This window comes from Ambystoma mexicanum, chromosome 2p, assembly GCF_040938575.1.
Source record: "Ambystoma mexicanum isolate Mex_15411 chromosome 2p, UKY_AmexF1_1, whole genome shotgun sequence".
Classification (NCBI taxonomy): domain Eukaryota; kingdom Metazoa; phylum Chordata; class Amphibia; order Caudata; family Ambystomatidae; genus Ambystoma; species Ambystoma mexicanum.
The window spans coordinates 55,031,731-55,047,557 of NC_090923.1; the positions used below are offsets into that span (position 1 = coordinate 55,031,731).

Here is a 15,827-nt window from a genome sequence, read left to right on the forward strand (position 1 = left end):
GGTAACTTGGATACATTTAGTGTGAAAGAAAAAAAGAATGCACACTACTGTGCTTTCAAACGACCTCTTAGGAAAGCCTATTGTTATATGCTATCCAAAGTCACAACATGGGCCCCAGCCTTGTGACCTGGGCAGCAATGTACTGATCCTCTAGCACAAGACACAAAGGACTGGGGAATTGGTGAATGCAATGCAGAGGTACTCACGCACTGAGTGTACAGGCTGCTAAATAAGAGTATTGGCTTCTATCTTGAGGCATTTCCGTACAGGTTCATAGATATTCATTGAGATTACACTCGCCGCTGTAACGTTACAAACCACTTGCAGACCGATCTGATGAGCTATGCAGCCTTTGCAATCTTCTTTGCATGACTTTTTCACCAGCTCCCACTACAAACTGCAGTGAACTCTAGTGCGAACTCCACTGTGCTCTGTGCACCAGCAGGATTTTGCGTTTCCCCTCCTTCCTCAATCGCTGGATGCACAGCACTGAAGGAAAGGCACCAACCAACATGTTGCGAGCTATAAACTGCAGTTGACCCTGCAGCCAAGTTTTCTGTGAGGTCTTCATCTGTATGATATAAGTCATTTATAACGCGCCTAGGTGTGACAAGACAAGGGCGGTAAAACGCGGGGAGGACAATTTTGCTAGGCCTTGTCATTTAGATCGTGCTAGTGTGATAAGCAAAAGTGCAGTCATGGCAGCAATGCTCTGAGTAAGTGCAGCCAGGGCAGCGCAGCTCTGGGTTAGTGTTAGGAGGCAGGGGACTGTAGGGTTCCAGAAATAGACCCGAAGTGCCCGGTCAGCCCAGAGGCTGACCGGGCACTTGTGGGGAGCCTGGTACCGATGAGAACTCTGATGGTAGCCAGGCTATCAGTCAGTGCAGCCGAACAGGTTGGTCAGCAGGGAAGTGAGGGTAAGAGGAGAAAAGGAAGGTCTTGAGCTTCTTCTGGAACTTCAGGTGTTTCGGCTCAAGTTTTAAAGGGCCGGCGAGGCCATTCCAGAGGGAGGCACCTGTAGAGAAGAGATCCTCCCCCTTGTCCCACCTTCTCTGTACCTGGAGAAGCGGCTGACCCTCGGAGTTGGAGGTGGCTGAGTAAAACGCTAGAGAAGGAATGTCTTTAGGAAGAGAGTTGGGTGTAGTGAAGGTTCACAGCCCCGGAAAGCCTTGTGGGCGATACAGAGGGTCTTGAACTTGATCCTCGCAGCCCCCGGGATCCAGTGGAGTTTTCAGGGCTAGAGAGATACGGTCCCTGGGTTTGAGACCAAGGACAAGTCTCACAGTCCTGTTCTGGATTAGTTGCGAATGGTGGAGAGCAGAGGAAGGCATATTGAGAGAGGCTGTTGCAGTAGTCTAGCCCAGTGAGATCCAGGACTCTGGAGACATTGAGCTTATGGGGGAAATTGAGAAAGGGAAAAATAACTCAGGTGCAGCTTCTAGTGGGCCTTCTTGTCGAGGCCCATGTGAGGAGAGCGTGGAGTCAAATGACGCCAAGGTTTTTGCCTCGCAGACAGGCGAAGGAAGAAGGCCCAACGAGGGTGGCCAGAGTGAGAGGTAAAGCAGGAGAAGGGATCCCAGTGAGAAGGATGTCAGTCTTTCTGGCGTTATGGCAGTGATCATTGGAGGCACTTGATTCCTGAATCGCAGATAGTCAGGAATGAGCGAGAGAGGAGGCTAAGGGGAACCTGAAGGAGAGCCGCGTCATCTGCATAACACAGTTAGAGGTGAAGTTAGAGATCAGGTGGGCCAAGTACACATTAAGTCGAGGTGAGATATTGGATCCATGGGGAACACCACATGTGGAGAGAAAAGACCCAAGTTGGACCTGGGAGGGTCGGTCCAGGAGGAAGGTCGTCAACCAGGCCAGGACCTGATTCATGATGGCCAGGTTCTCTCTGAGACAATTGACCAGGATGGCATGATTGACCATGTCAAAAGCAGAGGAAAGATTGAGGATGAGGACAGATGGAAGGCTAGAATCAGGTTTAGAGAGCAGATCTTCACAGGTATTCAGGAAAGCATTTTCCTTGCCTCTGATCGCTCTGAATCCAGACTGATGGTCATGGAGACAACCAACAGATTCAGTGTGAAGTTAGCTGGGAGATGGACAGCTTGTCCAGGCCTTTGCCCAGGAAAGGAGTAATAGAGATTGGGTGGTAGTTTGCCAGACAGGAAAGATTGGAAGGCTTTTTCAAGAGGGGGTGCACAAGAGTGCTTGAGGGGAATGTTCCAGTGGCAAAAGAGTGATTGCAGAAATCGGCCAAGGCTGGAGCGAGGGTGTCGATGTGGTCCTTGCTGTTTCTAGAGTAGTGGGGAATACCTGCTTGGACGACACTGATAGATCAGACTTGTCTAGAAACAGTCGGATGTGGTCCGAGAAAGAGGGTTAAGGACGAGGAGAGGGAAGAGGTGGCCAGAGAGGATCCAGAGAAGGGGAGGAGAGGGTGGGCAGGATGCTCTGAGTTTTAGTGGTGAACTGCGAGGCCAGAGCCGTGCAGAGGGCCTGGGAGAGAACAGGAGGGGTTGGAGACTGCAGAAGGACTGGCCATTTCCTTACAGATTTTAAAGAGTTTAGCAGCGTTGGAGGCTGCAGCGATGCAGGCTTGAATGTGGGCTCTCTTCTTCGACAGCACAGATTCTGTATTGCCTTTGGAGCAGGTGGAAAGCAAGTTTATCAGAGGATGAGCCAGATGCCTTCCACTTCCTCTCAGCCACCCTACACTTGCATTTCAGGTTGGCGAGATCAGATACATACCAAGAGTTGCACTTGGAGGTAGGGTTCAGGCATCTTCTCATGACGGTTAAGGACAGTGTTGGCGACAGAAAGATGTAGGTTAGAGAGGGCTTTGTCGGTGTAGGAGCGATTGTGATGTAATCTTTGATGTCCTTGGTGTTGGCCTTAGCAGTGCACTCCGATGGCACAATTTATGCTTGCTTAGCTTACCATAACTGGCCGATTTCTGGGGGTTTCGGTTTTACTTGTAACACGAACATCCCCTTAACTTTTTTTTTTTCACAGAATTTCATGTTTTGTTTTTACCAGTGCTCCCTAATTTGCTACACCTACTTCCTAATATCATACTTACTCGCAATATAGGAGCATTTTCAGCCGACATGGAAAGTTTAAACTTAAAACTGTGCCATTCCCCACCTCCTAGCAACATTTTTAACACTTCTATAAACGTAACTTTTTTCCACTGTTTGTGTTTCGCGATTGTTTGTGAATGTCTGATGTCACCGCGGACTTTCTGGACAGTGTCACGTGACCACACGCTGTAATGCAGTGTTTACGAATGCTTCCAGACCGCAAACAGGTCCGTACTTCGTGAAAAGTTTGAAACTGCATTTCCAGCCGATTAAAAAAAGTTTGAAGCTAAAAATGTACCCTTGCACAGCTCCTACATCTATTTTTACTCCATTAACAATCTAGGACACAACACATGCTTGGAAGAATATTAGCAAAACTGCTATTTATCTTCAAAAATGGCATCAGCTATTCGCATCCCTCCTCCCCAGGAGCCACTAACTGTAGGAACTAAACAACGGAAGATGCACATTTTTCTGTAAATAATGAAGTGGACCAGGAAGATGAGGTAGAGGAAAGTCCTACCTCTAGCACCCAAAGAGAATCATGGTTATGGCAGTTCTTCACCACTGTTGGGGATGTACCAAAGAGTAACGCCACCAAAGTGAAATGCACTGAGTCGCAGACAACCTGGAAGTACTCCTGCGGCACCACCTCCATGTGCCGACGCACTAAATCCAACCACCAGGGTGCTCTGCGAAATGCTGTTCCTTTCTCTGGAAGTAGTGGGCGGTCTTCCTCATTTTCCTCAACTAATACTGCGACCACACTGGCTACTCACACCAGCTACCTTGCATGCCATAAAAGACGATGTTGATACGTGTCTATCGAAGACAAAATTACTATGTATATGCTGCAACACACCACTTTGTATGGGAGAGCAGTTTCGAAGTGCATTCGAGGCTGTAATCAAGGAGCATGTGAAACACTGCCCCCGACCTTCTATGTAATGCCCACCAAACATCCTCGCCTGTTCACCTGCTCCTCCATAGTTGTGCTTGATACCCCTTTTTTATATTTATTTGTTTGTTTTGTAAAGCGCCAACATGCCCGTGGGCCTCCACACCTTACTTCCTGTCCTCTCCTGCAAAAAATATAATACAAAAAAAACAAGAAAAGTTCCTTTAGGGACCACTTTTGACAATTAAAATATAGAAGTAAAAAACAAGCTTATAGACTCAATCTACTTTACATTTTTCGGTAAAGCAGTTGGACTCAAGAATATTCTCAAGCATTCCCATTAGCATTTGTAGTTTGCTAATGGAAATAATGGACAATTGTATACTAGAGAAAAAAAGCACAATGTTCTGTCCCAAATTCCTTTCTCTAGCAAACAATAGGGACCGTAATCCATGTACCTTCATGACTATCCTGGTTTTCCTCGGTCCCCTTTCCAGACCAGGCATCATTAAAGGACCAGGACGGCATGTGCACAGCATCGCACAAGACTACCCTGCTATCTTTCTTACTTTTATGTTTGTAGCACTTCCTCGTTCCCTGCTTTGAGGCAGTCACACATAGATCTACCAATCAGTTAAAAAAAAGTCTACATATAACGCTATCAACATATTAACCCTTTAAGTGCCGTGAGTATTTCCCCATTTTGCCAGGGCCTTTTTTGGGGATGTCGGTATGTGGCCATTCAATGGCTTGTAACTTTTTCGTCACAAATTTGGCTCCTTTTTTTCCCACACAGGAATTCTAGGTTGCTGTAGGGCGGGTGAGTGAAAATAAGCAAAAAGGGCGAATATTTTGTTTTTTCTTTTCAAAAAATGCCAATAAAATGATGTACAAAGAAACCTGTGGTTTTTTTCCTTGTAAGGGCTAGGAACAAATGGTTTTCTGTGCTGAATTCCCCCAATTTCCTGGCTTTCAAAAACAGGTTGAGTGGAAACGAAAGAAAATTATTTTGATGTGGTTATCAACTGTTTTGTGAGAGGTAGGCGATTTTGGCCATTTTTGCCAATTGGTCATGCATGGACGGAATGGAAGAAAAGAGTAGGAATGCTGAATTGGAGGACAGAAAGGCATATATTTCTGAAAAGTAGACAAAATTCCAAGTTTTGGGAGGAGTGATTTGCATAGGTCAGGCAACAACTAGGTAGGGGAAAATGCCATAGATTGGGGGGAAAGCGGGAAAACGACTGAAAAAAAGGTATGTGTTGGACATGGTTGGCTTGGTACGGCAATGGCTTCTATGAATTTTGAGAAAAGCAATGCTCCGCTACATTCCCCCGACACTTGCAGTTGGGAAAGTACACATTTTTTGTAGTGTTTTACAAAACAAGCAATACCACAAGCCAAACACTGAGCCGTGGCACACAGGAGTTTTATGCTAACGGCCTGAACAGACGCACTTAGCATGTGTAAATCGGGAAAACCAATGTGGTGAGGAACGGCAAGCATATATTTTTTGAAAGAGCACAGGCAGACTTTTTCAAGGGTAGGTGACTTGTGCTGGTTACAAAAGTGTATGGTGCCTAAAGCAGCGACTAAATGTAGGTCACATTTGGGAAATGAAAGAGTTGTGTGACAAAGGGCACCAGCAAATCGGTCAAAACGGTATGGTAACCACACAAACACAACAAATGTTATACCTTCCCGCATTGCCACAGTTGTACTGATGAAAACAGTACCTCACATCTGTGGGTGCACCTACCTGGGCACCAAGGGGAAAGCCTAAAACACAGGTAACCCCAAGTCTGTTTCCACGCCTGAATTTGACACTTTCTCCAGACAAGCACACCATACAGATATGGGCCTTAGGTGTCCAAGCCACCAAGGAAAACGGGGAACCCCATGCATTTCTGAAAAGAGGACACCCGTGAGAATGCACAGAGGTATGATTTGCACAAATCGGCCCAGAATTTATTACCCAGAAGCCCCGGCAAATTCCGAAATGTGCCAAAAAAAACACATTTTTCACTTTGCCGGGGGTTCTGGGTAAAACATTCTGGTCCGCTTGGCGCAAGTTGGACCTCTGTGGATTCCTATTGGTGCCCTCTTTTCAGAAATGCATAGGGTTCCCAGTTTTCCTTGGTGGCTTGGACACCCTATGCCCAAATCTGTAGGTCATCTTCCCAAACCCTTTTGTGGTTACCAGTGGGTTAGCCGTTTGCCTTTGCAGCTAGATTGGTGAACCCACAAATGTGAGGTACCGTTTTCGTTGGGACACCTGTGGGAACGCGGGAAGGTATGACAGCTGTTGGCGGCGTGTTTCGGTGGTTGAGCAGAGTGAAATGTCTGGAGATTGTGTTTTTTACCCCCAAATTTGGAATTTGCCGGAGGTTCTGAGTAGTAGATTCTGGCCCAATTTGCGCAAGGCAGACCTCTGTGGATTCCCACGGGTGTCCTCTTTTGGGAAATGCATGGGGTTCCCTGTTTTCTTTGCTGGCTTCGACACCCTAGGCCAAAATCTGTAGGTTGCGCACATGAACAAAATGGGCTTTGGCGAAAGGCTTGGGCTGTTGTTGGTGGTGTTTCGGTGAGTTGACACAGAGAAATGTCTCTGAAATTGGCTGGAAATGAAGACAATTCTCAGACATTTCGCTCTGGCCACCCACCGAAACACACCGCCAACAACACATGGCCTACCTTCCCGCGTCCTCACACGTGTCCCGATGGTCCCACCAACACAGTGCTGTCCGCGGACAAGACAATGTCCGCTGAGTGAACGGCACCCGCACCCACTTTTTTCACCTACACAAATGTCTCCATATCATCTTCCACCCTCCACCCTTCCAAGCCCCTCTTTAAACCACCAAATAACCCAAAATGTGTTTCCCAGACTGTTTTCCTCACCGCACTAACCACGTACACCGGCGACTGTCCAGCATGGTGACCATTTCAAATAAATGACGCTCCTCGTGCTTTTGAGCATCAACCAGCAGGCACGCATGTCTGCTGATGTCAGTGATATGGGCTGTAGGTGTGAGCAAAATGTTTTTTTTCCTTTGCGTCTGAGGATTTCCACAAATGTTGTGATGCCTCCCCCACCCCCAGACGAACCCGCACCAAATTTCGCAGAATTATTCAGAGGGGGACATAAACATTTTTGCAAAGTTTGGTGAGGATTCGCTGAGGGTGGGGAAAGTTATAAACCACCCCAAAAGTGCTTTGTAGGAGTTGAGCAACTTAATCATAACTACATGCCTGCTACTGCAGGCCGTGTAGTATATGTGTGTATATTAAAGTGCGGCGGTCGCAAAATGAATTGCTAATAACATTTGTCTCGTATGATGGATTTGGCAGAAATTTTGCAAACAAAAATGTACGATGTTTTGGGAAAGGTCAGTTGAAGAAACAAGTTGAGAAAACAAAGAAACATTAGTTACGGCCGAGTCCCCATTCATTTTCCCATAGGAAAAAGTCAAATTTGTCCTCGAACGCACAGTGAAAACTGCTGGATGGAATTGAACAAGGTACAAAACCAACAATTTTGGGCACAAAGCGTTGACTCAATTTATGGGGGGGGGCTTTGAGTGTCTTTGAGGGAGTATGGGGTTATGTTCAGTAGTTTATCAAATATTTGATGGAAAAGGGCTTTGCCCCTTCTCCCAAAATTATAGTGTTCGAGGGGATTGGGTCCTCCGACGTATTCCATATCTATAACGGGTAATCACCACAGCTGTGCTGCTTTGGAAAATGTTCAGCTCCTGCGTCAATGACGTCGATACGCTGTCCTCGAGGGCCTCCGTCGAGCCGATGTCACCAGATGTTATAAGTAGGACGCATGACGCCTGTAGCCTCAGTTCTATTTTTTCCACAAACGTGTTCGCTTCGGAGATCTCGGCGCGCCTCAGGTTCTTCTGAGTTCTATTTTTCGGTTCTACGAACCTGTTAGTTTGTGAAGATTTCCATGATGTCTTCGTCGTCTTCCACCTCGCGGCCGGGTTTTAAGAAGTGTCAGGACTGTGGTTCCAAGATGTCGTTGAGGGACTCGCAGGACGCCTGCCTCTGGTGCCTCGGTGAGGACCATGACATGGATGACTGTGTAGACTGGCAGTCGCTTACGTCGAAGGCCTTGCGGGAGCATAAGAAGCTTTCTGTCGGTAAGGTGACCAAGCCCCGGAAGTCGAAATCCACTGGGCTTTCGACTGACGATTCGAGGGGTGAGACTCCGCATCGTCGGCGTAAGTCCGGGGGGGATCTTGGTCCCGGAGTGAGTCTCGCCATTCCTTAGCCTCTTCGATGCACTCACGGAAGCGCCGTCACCGGTCTCCTTCCTCTTCCGAGGACTCCACACACCGGCATCTTGCTTGTCCCAATAAGCATTTCACTCCTGTGGAATGGGATTCATTTCATCAGAAGATGCTGGTGAATTTTTTCAGTCACAGGGCTCGTTCGGTCCGTGTCGTCGAAAGACACCGGCGGTGACCGTGCTAGAGCCACCACTCGCACGCCTTCGGGCTCGGGTGGTTAGCGCGATCATCAAGCACCTTCGAGCTCTCGATCGGACAAGGTGGATCGCTCTAGACATGCCCGTTCCTCGAAACCGTTGGAGACTTTGAGGTCTTCGACGAAGACATCGGCGCCGAGGTTGTTGAGGGACTCTCTCGAGGAAGCCCTCGACGCCATCGGCGCCCAGGCTATCGAAGGACACGCTCAGGGCTCTGCCCTCGAGGACTGTGTCGAAGCTGTCGGCGCCATGCTAGACGTCGACGCCGATTCCATCGACTCCTTTCGAGGCTGCTTCGTCGGAGGTACCCCGTGACACGGTGGAACCCCCTAGAAAGGCTCTGGCCAAGTCTAAAAATGTCTTTGTACCTTTTTCTATGCCCCCATTCCAGCCTATGGATTATATTTCTGAGGTGGAAGAAGGGTCTGAGGAAGAAGGTTTGGTTCCTCATGAGGTACTTGACGAGATTTTGTCTGTGTGCACGACGCCAGTGGCCTGGTCACCTCTCTGGAGGTGGAGTTCGGTAGGCCTGAGCCTGACACCCACGCTGAGTCCTCGTACTGGCGCCTTATGTTGAGGGTGACGGAATACTTGGTGTGGTTTGCGCCACCAGTGGATTTTCTGCAGGATGACCTGACGGATATCCTTGACCAAGGTCCACCAACTGACCTGGTACTGCCATTCCATATGGTCTTGCAGAGCAGGGTGGCAGCGGCTTGGACTGCTCCGGAGAGTCTCCCGGCAGTGAGCAAGTCTTTGCCGAAGAAATATCGTCCTGCCATTAGCCACCCCAGCTACTTGACTACGCACCCCTCTCCGGAGATTTTGGTGGTGCAGGCGGCTACGGCTCCGGCAAAACGGGTGTCTTACCCTACCATCCCTCCTGATAGGGACGACAAGCGTTTTGATGGCTGGGCATAGAAAGTCTTTTCTTCTGCGGGTATGGCTTTACAAGCAGCCAACTCAATGTGTGCCTTAGCACGTTTCACTCATACTCCGTGGAATTGTCTGTTTGGCGGCTGAACGTATTCCCAAAGGGGAGGAACGGGATGGCTTTCTTGCTCTTGTTCAAGATGGCAAGGATGCCATGTGTGAATCTGTTCGGTCGGGTCTGGACATGGCAGATTGTGTCAGCCGGTCCATGGCGGCGAGCACCGTAATACGCAGATTTGCGTGGTTGCGGAAGTCTGGGTTTTCTCCTGATGTGCAAAGCTGGCTTCTCAACATGCCCTTTGATGGTGAACATCTTTTTGGCAGCAAGGCTGACGAGAGCCTTGAGAGGTTGCAGACCTCCAAAGCTGCAGCAAAGTTGTTGAGCGCTGCAGTTCGCCAACCTCTGCCTTTTCGTCCTAGGGGACAGCAATGGAGGGGAGGTTCCTTTTCGATATTACTTATCCTTTAGTAGCTCGAGAGGAGCTGCAAGGGGCCACCGTAGGAGTACCAGAGGTGTAAAGCAAGGTACTCGAGGTGCCAAGGCCGTTCGGGCAGTTGCCTCTTTTACCCTCAGGCAATGCCGCAGCCGCTTCAGCTCAGTCATGAGGCCATGTCCCATGGTTCGCTGGTTGGGGGAAGGCTGGTGCATTATCTTGTAGAATGGCGTGCCATTATTTCAGATGTGTGGGTTCTGGAGATCATAGCCCACGGCTCCCGTCTTCCCTTTTGGCAGAGGCCTCACAACAATCCACCAGGGAATCTCTCTTTGAAGAGTCTGGATCCGCTCCTTGCGCAGGAAATCAAAGCCCTGCTGGAGAAAGGCGCCATAGAACTGGTGCCTGTAGCGGAGAGGAATAAGGGATGGTATTCCCCCTTTTTTTTTTATTTCAAAGAAAGACAGAGGATTGAGACCTATCATGGACTTGGCGTGCTTTGAACAAGCTCCTCAGGAAGGACAAGTTCAAGATGGTTACTCTGTCTTAAGTCCTCCAGCCCTTCAACTTCAGGACTGGTTGGTGTCTCTAGACCTCAAGGGCGCTTACTTTCATGTGCCCATCCATCCTAAGCAGAAGAAGTACCTGAGGTTCGCGGTTGGTGACTCGCACTTTCAGTTTCGGGTCCTGCCGTTCGGATTGACCTCCGCCCCGAGGGCTTTCACCAAGCTGATGGTAGCGTATCTCAGGAAAGGGGGGATTCACGTCTACCCCTACCTGGACGATTGGTTGATCAGGGCACGCTCTCCTGAGCAAGTCCTGGATCATCTGTCCGTCACCTGCGACTCCCTTCACAAGCTGGGCTTCTCCCTCAACTTGAAGTCCCACTTGACGCCAACACAGCGGCTCCAGTAAATCAGAGCAGTGCTCGACACATCCCTGGGGCAGTATTTCCCTCCCCAGGTGAGGGCTCATCACATTCTGCTGATGGTGCAAAAGTTTCAACATGCCCCGAGTCTCCCAGTGTTCGAGTTCTTGAGGTTGCTCGGCCTCATGGCATCCTGCATTTTTCTGGTGCCAGAGGCCAGGTTGCGGATGAGATCTCTGCAATGGGCTCTCAAGATGCAGTGGTCACAATCCTCCGGCAGGATGTCGGACCCCGTTCAGGTGCCGCCCTCGGTCGCCCAGGACCTTCTGTGTTGGGCCGTCGAAGTCAATCTGATGTGGAGGGCTCAGTTTTGGCTACCCTGGCCAGAGGTGACGATCGTGACGGACACATCCCTCACGGGATGGGGAGCTCATGCCAACGAGTTGACAGTCAGCCGTCGTTGGTCTCCGGAGTCCAAACTTCATATCAATCTGTTGGAACGGAGGGCCGTCAGGCTAGCCCTGAAGGCTTTTCTGCCGACTGCGAGGGAAGAATGTCCTGGTTCTGATGGACAACACAGTGGCCATGCACTGCCTCAACAAAAAGGGAGGGTGGGGGTGCAGGGTCACTTCCTCTGTGCAGGGAGGCGATGCAGCTCTGGTTCTGGGCCATCCAGCAGGAAATTTCAATCTCGGCAGTTCATCTGGACGGAGACTAAAACGAGACGGCAGATGCTCTGAGCAGGCAGAGCGCAATCTCTCACGAGTGGTAGCTGGCTCAGGAGATTCTCCTGGAGATCTTCGCCCTTTGGGGGACTCCACAAGTGGATCTCTTCGCATCCAGTGTCAACCAGAAGTGCGAAAGGTTCTGCTCGAGGGAATTTCCTCCAAGAGGAGCCTTAGGGGACGCGTTCGTGGTGAGTGGTCCTTCCCACTGCTGTACGCGTTTCCACCAGTCCCCGTCATCCCGCAAGTGCTGCGGAGGTTAGAGGTTCGGTTCCCGGATGATCCTCATTGCTCCGGCATGGGCCCGGAGAACGTGGTACCGGGGCCATCTCGACTTGTCCATCTGCCCTCCACGATCTGCTCTCACGGGAAGTGGGGGGTCAGGTTCTCCATTCAGAGGTCAGATCCCTCAACCTTCACGATTGGCTTCTGAAAAGTTAAGTTATAAGGATTGCGACCTCCCTGAAGACGTGATGGAGGTGTTGCTTTCGGCCAGACGGCCTGCAACAAAGTCCCTGTACCGTTGCCATTGGAGAAAGTTCTGTGACTGGTGCAGGGTTAACAATGTGGATCCTTTTTCATGCAACATTTCTGTGGTTCTGTCTTTTTTGCTTTCTTTAGCCCACAAGGGCCTGCAAGTGGGTACCATTAAAGGTTACCTGGCGGCGCTGTCCATATTTAAGCGCTCGTCTGAGGAGTGTTCTCATTCAAAATTCCTTTAATTTCTCAGTTTTTGAAATGGCTCACCAATGTGTTTCCACCGTTACCTTTCCAGGTGCCCGGTTGGGATTTGAACCTTGTTCTAAAATTCCTAATGGGTGCTCCATTTGAGCCTTTACATTCCTGTACTTTGAGACTGTTAACCCTTAAAACTGTATTTTTGTTTGCGGTTACTTCCGCCCACAGAGTGAGTGAGTTACAGGCGCTGTCTGTTAAGCCACCCTTAACGGCCTTTCATAAGGACAGGGTCCGTCCTTAGTTTCTTCCGAAAGTTGTATCAGAATTTTATTTAAGCCTGAAGGTCATTCTTCCAGCATTCTATCCTCCTCCACATCCTGGTAAGGACGAGGAGAGGCTCCATAGGTTGGATCCTAGGAGAGCTTTAAGTTTCTACATTTCACGCATGACCCAGGTCAGAGTGGACAATCAGCTCTTTATTGGTTACGCTGGAAGGCGTTTGGGACAAGCTGTTACTAAGCAGACTTTGTCTAGATGGATTATCTTGGCAATTTCTGAATGTTACCGCTTGGCGGGTAAGGACCCTCCGGTAGGCTTATGGCCCCATTCTACTAGGGGTATGGCTGCCTCTACTGCCCTGCAGAGGGGTGTTCCTAGTCGTAACATCTGTGAAGCAGCCACTTGGGCTTCGGTCCATACGTTTGTAAGACACTACTCCCTAGATTCTATCCATGGGCAGGATCTGGCCTTTGGCAAGGCGGTACTTTACTCTTAAATTTGATTGGACATTCTAAATTCCTATATTCTAAATTCTTTTCCCTCCTCCATACGTTGGTACTGCTTTGGGAGTCTGTCATAGATATGGAATACGTTGGAGGACCCAATCCCCTCGAAGTAAAAGTTACTCTCTTACCTGGTAACGTTCTTTCGATGGGATGGTCAGACGACTTATTCCATATCGCTCACATCCATACCTGCCCCGCTACAGAATTTCTTATGTGATTGCAGCTTACGTTTCTGCAAGGCTTTCTGTGGTCATACTGGCAGTAGATTGGTGCCACACTGTCTGGGGAAAAAACTACAACTGAGGCTACGGGCGTTGTGCGTCCTACTTATAACATCCGGTGACGTTGGCTCGACGGAGGACCTCGAGGACAGCGTATCGACGTCATCGACGCAGGACGCAGACGCCAAACATTTTCCGAAGCAGCACAGCTGTGGTGGTTACCTGTCATAGATATGGAATAAGTCGTTGGACCATCCCATCGAAAGAACGTTACCAGGTAAGAGAGTAACTTGTTCATCTTTCCCATGGTGCTTTGCAGCAGAGAGACTGACAAGATTTTCAGAAATGAAAACGCAGCAATTTTTCCCCAAAATTCAATTGCTTTTAACTTTTGACTTGCTGAGTGGATTTGGATGACCTTTCCAAAACCAAGTTTGTCAATGACCCACCCAAACTGCAAATATTTGGAAAAATGTCAAAACATTTAAGTTATTAAAGGTGTGAATAGTGTATAGTGGCCATGACATGTATAGTGGCCAAAGCTGAAGGCTGCGGCCACTTTTTGGGCCCAAAATAAATCTTTTGTGGACCATGTACAGTGCCCAAAAGCATTGTTCCAAAGCCCATGAGCACATAACAGATGGGATTCCAATGACTGAGTTCCAATGAGTTAGAGGCAAGATAGCTCTCTGTTAAGTGTTTGCTGCTACGATTTGTGTGTGAATACACTAGATCCCAGGGGTCAACAACAGGGGAGGCGGGCAGAGTTAAGACTATCATCACCTCCCACAGCTGCTGAATTTCAAGGGTTTTGTTGCATTAAATCTGGTCACATTAACTGTCCCTTAACTAAAGTCTTTTGAGTGATTATAAATGTCTACCTAGGTTTTATTCTAATGGGGGACCTTTCCATTCATAAGACCGTACATTAGGAGTCCTCTGGTCTAATGTGGTGGCGAGGGGCGGTAAATCACTGGGGGCAAAGCTAAAAGGGACTGTACACTAGACTAGCAGGGTGTAGAACTTTCACCTTCGAAACCAATACTGCAGTTGTTCACCCATACCAGCCAATATATTCTGAACAGCAGCCCATTGTGATATTGGCTTAGTGACCTTGAGATTTCCTTGGTTTAATACATTGGTCATTGGAGTTTTTCACAATAAACCTGCTGAACATTCATCTAATTTTAAACATCTTTCTTCGCTGTTTGTTGTACTCTGCATTATGTGCCCTTCCATTAAGGGCTCTTAAAGTTTGTTTTTTCTTACAGGCATGCCACGCAGACTGAGCGGGAGTCCAGATTAGAGGCCGTACGTACAATATTTCGGGCTGCTTACAGCAACACCATAGGACTAAAGACTGTGTCTCCAAGCCCCTCTGGTGCCATCAGTGGCCTTTTAGAGCAATTTGCAAGGGGAGTTGGACTTCGGGGAGCCAGCACTATTGTGTGAAGTCTGGCATCAACACAAACTTTCTCCTTCCTCCAGACATTGAAGAATGAAGCAGGAATGTATAAGCCATGAGATCACTTGGCATCCTGGGAATTGAGCCTTGGGATGTTGAAGTGTTACTGCTGCATCTCCTGAACATACAGCACAGTGCTACAGATACTTTTAATGTGACTCACTGCCCTTCCTGTGCTTTCCCTTCACTGTGAATTGCAGACACAGCCATTCTGCCTCTTCTTTATTTTGGAGAATTCGCACGACGATCCGGAACAGTTTTAGCATCTTGTCCTTGGGGCTGGTTTCTAAGGCTTTGTACTTGTGGGAAGGCTTCCTAGTTTGATGGGAGATTGCTTCACGAAAAACCACTCATGACCACAAATCAATTTTGCGCTTCTAACTGCAAATGTTTGACAGTTGACTTTCTTTGGGAGCGGTTTTGGAAAGAGATGTAGTGCAAAGAGGAATAGGGTGTTGTCAGAGGACTATTTGAAGGAATGCAAGGAGTGCAGTCTTGTCGTAAACATCGGCCTCCGATATCTTGAGGGGTTGTTTGAAGTACAGTATCCTTTTTAAAAAGAATGTGATCTATTTGCTCCAGTGCACAAACTGATTATATAGTCACTAATGTCTTCTGAGTCAACTCTGGAGTTAAGTGGTTTAAATGAGATTAATGAAAAGATACCCTTTATTTTTTTGCAAAATGTTTAAACCGAAGGAATTAAATGCTCTTGATATCCCCTAAAGATTCTGTGCAATTCACCCCATTGTTCATTAATATTCAGTGAAGCCGATTTGGGGGATCTTGTTGGCTCAGCCAACTGGAATGTAGAATCTTATGATGGGCGAAGCCTGCATTTGACACTTTTAATTAAAGCCAGATTTATAAAATGTTTAGACCCACCTTGTGTAATTTCTAGAATATTGTCGTTTAGCCTCAATTCTTTCTACCTAAAATCTGAATCTCTTGCTGAAATTGTTTTGGTTATTGCTCCAAATGTGTCTTCAACTTTGTTGTTGGATATCCTGACATTCAGTGTTTCACTGCAGTTTGTTTTGCTGGTGTATAATACTGCTTACTTGAGGGCGCTGAAATGCATAATTTGAACTTAAAAAAAAAAACCAAAATGTTTTTCTGCATAGTTGGTAGCTATGGAAAGGCACCATCCATGTTTCCGTTCGACTTCAAGATGGCTACTTGCAGTATTTACAGATCAGCTGATAATGCCCCTTTTCCAGCAAGGGGTCTGGC

At 48.1% G+C, this 15,827-nt stretch overlaps 1 protein-coding gene across 2 annotated transcripts in view; it reads left to right on the plus strand.

The window, feature by feature from the left end:
* MTMR14 (myotubularin related protein 14) overlaps nt 1-15,468 on the plus strand; it is an 840,209-nt gene extending 824,741 nt beyond the window's left edge. For both annotated transcript variants that reach the window (XM_069643242.1, XM_069643241.1), the window contains one exon: nt 14,401-15,468. In XM_069643242.1, the coding sequence (XP_069499343.1) occupies nt 14,401-14,581 (181 nt within the window). In that variant the 3' untranslated portion in view covers nt 14,582-15,468. The remainder of the gene's footprint in view (nt 1-14,400) is intronic.
* Nucleotides 15,469-15,827: the final 359 nt, after the last annotated feature.